Source organism: Thalia democratica, chromosome 8, assembly GCF_965202585.1.
Source record: "Thalia democratica chromosome 8, ktThaDemo2.hap1.1, whole genome shotgun sequence".
Classification (NCBI taxonomy): Eukaryota; Metazoa; Chordata; class Thaliacea; order Salpida; family Salpidae; genus Thalia; species Thalia democratica.
In genome coordinates, this window is record NC_139172.1 from 47,879,026 (window position 1) to 47,883,822 (window position 4,797).

The 4,797-nt window shown below is 29.0% G+C and overlaps 1 protein-coding gene across 1 annotated transcript; it reads left to right on the forward strand.

Annotated features, from left to right (window-relative positions):
* Positions 1–2,473: 2,473 nt before the first annotated feature.
* Positions 2,474–4,510, forward strand: LOC145843275 (cullin-3-like). Its single transcript, XM_082950738.1, has 2 exons — positions 2,474–2,834; positions 2,898–4,510. The coding sequence occupies exons 1-2, from the start codon at positions 2,474–2,476 to the stop codon at positions 4,508–4,510; spliced, it is 1,974 nt and encodes a 657-aa protein (XP_082806864.1).
* The last annotated feature ends 287 nt before the right edge of the window (positions 4,511–4,797 follow it).

Below are 4,797 nucleotides of genomic sequence, written 5' to 3' on the forward strand. Positions count from 1 at the left end.
TTAATTTTCTTGATATTAAAATATTTTAAGATTAAAATAAAAAATATTTAGAAATATGTAAAGGATTAGAAAAAATCAGGATGATTAAATATTAATAAAGGTACACTGTCCAGAATTAAGAAAATTTTCCAAACACAAAAGATATGTCAGGATAAGTTTGGTCTGTAAGGTAGTTTTTAGACTTAGTTAATGGCAAACCTGTCAATTTTACATAAAGCTTATCTTAACTTGTAAATTTTTTTATTTACCTGGAGTAATTCCTTGAGTCTACCATTAAAAAAACTAAAACTTTATTTACCTAATAAATTGTTTAACCAAAAGCTAATCCTATATTAACAGGGTTGCTACTTTACCTGAAAATCAGAAAAAACCTGTAATTAGACAATTAATAAAAAGCACCTTGAACTTTAATTTTTAAAAAATACTAAGAAAAACCTTAAATTTTGAATGAAAACTACTCAAAGACCAAAAAGCCTGGAATTTTAAACAACTTTTACATGATGAGTAGAAAAAATGATTTGACACAAAATTTAAGATAAAAATGTAAATTTTATGTCATCATCAAAAGCTTTCTATTAAAAACACATTCAAAGTTCCCTAGAAATATCTTTTATACTATTTAACACAGTCTGGTACCTCAAAAGTAAGTAAAATCTAAAAGTAGACCCAAAATCAAGTACTTTAAAAAAATCTGAATAAATTTAGAAAACTCTGTACAATTTGCTAAACGTCAGTGACAACCTTGTTTTAAGCTAAATGCTTGTGGTTTTTCAGTTATTTTTTGATTATTGAACTTTTAAAAAACTACAGAAAATAAAAGTTTATTCTCATTTCAACAAAACCAATTTTAGGTGTTAGATCTTGAAGCTACAATCTTAAAATAGGTTTGATTAATAGTTAGATACTCAACATAATTTAAAACTTTTTAAGTCTCAGTTCAACAAAGGATTTATTTTTTTGCTTTCAGGATGATTTAAGCCACTTTAGAGTAAATAAGAAAAAAAATAGGCTAGTTATAGGTATTTTTAAATACCTTTATCCTTTTTAAATTTTTTCAAGTCATTAATGAGATATTGTTGTTAAGTATCAAACTATAAGATATTTTATAGCCAAATTTGTTGAAATTTATTTAACTTTTATTGGTATTAAAAGTTTTTGGTTTTTTTCTGAAAAGCAACTATGGTGTTATATACAAAAATTTAAGGTAACTTTACGTTATTTTAAAAACCTATTTTTTATTTAATTCTTTTTAATTTTAGTTATTCTAAAAACTTTATTTTTATTTTATAAATTTTGTAAATCATGAATAAAATTCTATTGCTCAATATCTAATAATAAAAAATTTTTAGCTGAAACCTGGAGAATCCAGTAAATTGATAATTTAGACAAAATAAAACCTGGAGATTAAAAAATCTTTAATAAGACTTTGAAAAACCTGGAATTTTGAATAAAAATAACACAAAAACTCAGAAAAACCAGGAATTTTAAACATTTTGTACATTTTAAAAAGAAAAATTTCATTTGACAAAAGTTTACCCTTTAAATAAAACCATATTTAGTTTGAATAGTGAATATTGAAATAACTACATGATTTTAAAATTTTTATTTTATTTAAATAAAATAAGTTTTAGTTGGTTTTTAGCTTGAACATATAATTCTTAAATACAGTTAATTAAAAGTTAAATACTGAAAATAATGTAAGTTTTTGAAGTCTCCTGTAATTAAAGTTTTTTTTTTCGTTTTTAGGATGAATCAAGCAACTATGGTGTTATTCACAAAAAAAATAGGGTTATTTTAAGTATTTAATAAACCTAATGTTTTGTAATAAATCTCTAAATCATGAATGAGACTTTGTTGTTCAATATCTAATAATAAGATATTGTTAGGCAAATTTGTTCATATAAGTTCTTTTTTTTTTGTTGTTATTAAAAAGTTTTTATATTTAAATAACATAAAATTTAAAAGTATGTTAATAATATGTTAAATAAGGATTAAAAAAAAACGAAATGACCAAGTATTTTTAAATATCGTTTAAAACTACTCAAAACAGATTTAAGTGTTTCTGTTGAACATAAAAGATATCTCAGGATACATTTGAGTAAGGATAGTTTTTTGACTTGAAAAATGACAACCTGTTTATTGTAAAACTGATACATAATTAAATATACTCTTATAAATCAAGTGTAGTTTAAATTTGTAAACTAAGTTTTTCAAATGATATTCTAGTATACCCCAAGCTTAGTTTGTAATTTCTATTTTGATAAATTTAAATTAACTAATCAAATTATCCAATAACTACGCCTAACCTAACAATAACTAGTTTAGCATTCATTCTAGCATTATATTCTGGTATAGAATATTTCTTTGATAAAATTAAAATAAAATTAAGTTAAATGTACATGTATTAGTAGAAACTTATAACTTCTTTCTAACTCTTTTTGATTTTTTGTAGAAAGTTTAGTTGTAATTAAAAATGGCAGACCAAATTGTCGATAAATACAAAAGTTGTGATGACAACAGGCTCGGTGAAATTATTTTTGATGAAGGCAACCTGAAAAAGTTTAACATTGAGTACTGGCATCCTGAACTCAATAAGTACAAAGATTTAAGGCATGAAAAATGTTTGAAGAACTTAAGACTGGGAACAAGGCACCATTTAGAAGGAAGTTTCGGTGACTTTGAGTATAGCGAAGGTGATACAAACATGTGGTACAATTCGTACGACTGCACTCACCACCAACACGCTGAAGAGATGTACAACATGTTTGTGGAAGAAGTTCATAAACATCTTGTGGAAAACGTTTTGCCGAAGCTCCTACCGGTTCAAGATGAGAGCTTGCTCTAAGCACTTGCTTTTAACTGGAACAATTTCAAAGCAACAATTGACACTTTCTCAGAGCTTTTCAAGCATCTTGAGCTTTGGATTGAAGATGTTCCAGAAGACGAAGTGCCAAAAGACGGAATTAAAAAGATTGGATTAAAAGGGTTCAAAAAAGAAATCGTTTTGAATATAGATATCAAAGAAAGGTTGAAGACAATTCTTAGTCAAACAACTGACAATCACAGAGTTGGCATGAAAGTTAATTGCGACGAAATAAAGACTCTTTGTGACATGCTAGTCGAGATGGAGTGTTACTATGAAGTTTTCGAAAAAAATTTCTTAGACCAAGCAGAAGAATACTACTTAAGGGTCGCAAGTAAAAACATTGTTGACATGTCGTCACACGAGTACGTTGTCGCGGTCGAAACTTTAATTGCAAACGAAAAAGCACGCACTGGTTCGTACGGTAATGAAAAAACTACTGATAAGACCAGAAGCGTGTTACAGAAAATTCTCATTTCTGACAAATTGCAAGCAATAGCTCATCGCGTAGGTTGCGGTGGAGTTCCGGGAATGTTCGAAGAAAAATCGGAAGAACAGCTTAAGAGTGTGTACCAAACTTTCAAAAGAGTCAAAGGAGGACATAAAATTATGCAAGACTGTTTGGCAAGTTATGAACTAGCAGCAGGTGAAAAATTGTTGGAAGAAACGGCTATACCATCACAAGCCGCGAAGAAAGTCAACGGATTGGTTGAGCTGAAAAACACTTGTAATAGACTTGTGACCAACTCCTTTTCCGACAACCATGAGTATAAGCTTGTGGTCGACGGCACCTTTAATAAAATTGTCACCAACAAAAAAGTCTGTAAACACTTGTGCATTTATATTGACATGAAAAAAATTAAATTTTACTCAGGTCAGGAAGAAAAAGAGATGGAAACAGTTTTAAATCACTTCGAGACCATTTACAGAAAAATAACCGAAGAAGTAAAACCTGATTTTAACGCAGCGTTTAAAAAATATTTGTGCAAAAGACTTGTGAGGCCCAAATCTCCATACATGGCCTATGACAAAATTATTGTTGATTGGTTGAAAGAATTCGGCCACCCGTACGACTCAAAAGAACCGATCAAGATAATAAAAGACTTCGAGGCGTCCAGAAAGTTGAACAAAGCCTTCAGGAAAGAAGGAAATCCTTGCAGAGATGTTAATTCGACTTTCAGAGTAGTGAGCGCTCGCACATGGCCTGCTTATAAAAGGCTTGACGCAAATCTTATACCTGCGGTTGTAAGAGACAGCTTTGAAAGATTTCAAAATTTCTACCATTATAGAGCGGAGGAGAACACATACAAGACTTTGAGAGTTTTGAACAAGAACTTTTTAGCCGAAGTAAGCTTAGACTTATCAGTCAAGACATACACTCTGCAATTGTACTCGTATTACCAGATACCAGTTATTGAGCTTTTCAATCAGAGAAATCAATTTACTTTCGAAGAGATGTTAAACGAAACTAATTTGTCGGAAAACGATTTAACGGAAGTACTTCGTTCTCTAACATGCGAGAAATCCAAAATTCTTTTGAAGAATCCTTATGGTAATACTTACTTACCCACTGACAGCTTCACGGTCAACCAAGGTTTTGATCATGAGTCCGACAGGATCTACGTCCAAATGCTTCCGAAAGCTTAAATTTGGCGGAAACAGCGTTTTTAGTTATAGGTTAAAAAATTTAAAAATATACATGTTCATATTATGTATAAATAGTGATATATGTTCTAGTTTTTGATTACCTTTTGTTAAATGAAAATTCCTAAAATAAAAAACATCTTCATATAAGTAAAATAATTTGAAAAATTTAGCAGCACTTTTACTTAAAGCTTTGTTAAAGGCTATGTTAAACATTTTAAAGGCAGATTTTTATTTTGAAACGTACTCTTTTTGTTTTGAAACACGTTTTTTGTTCTTATGTCGAAGTT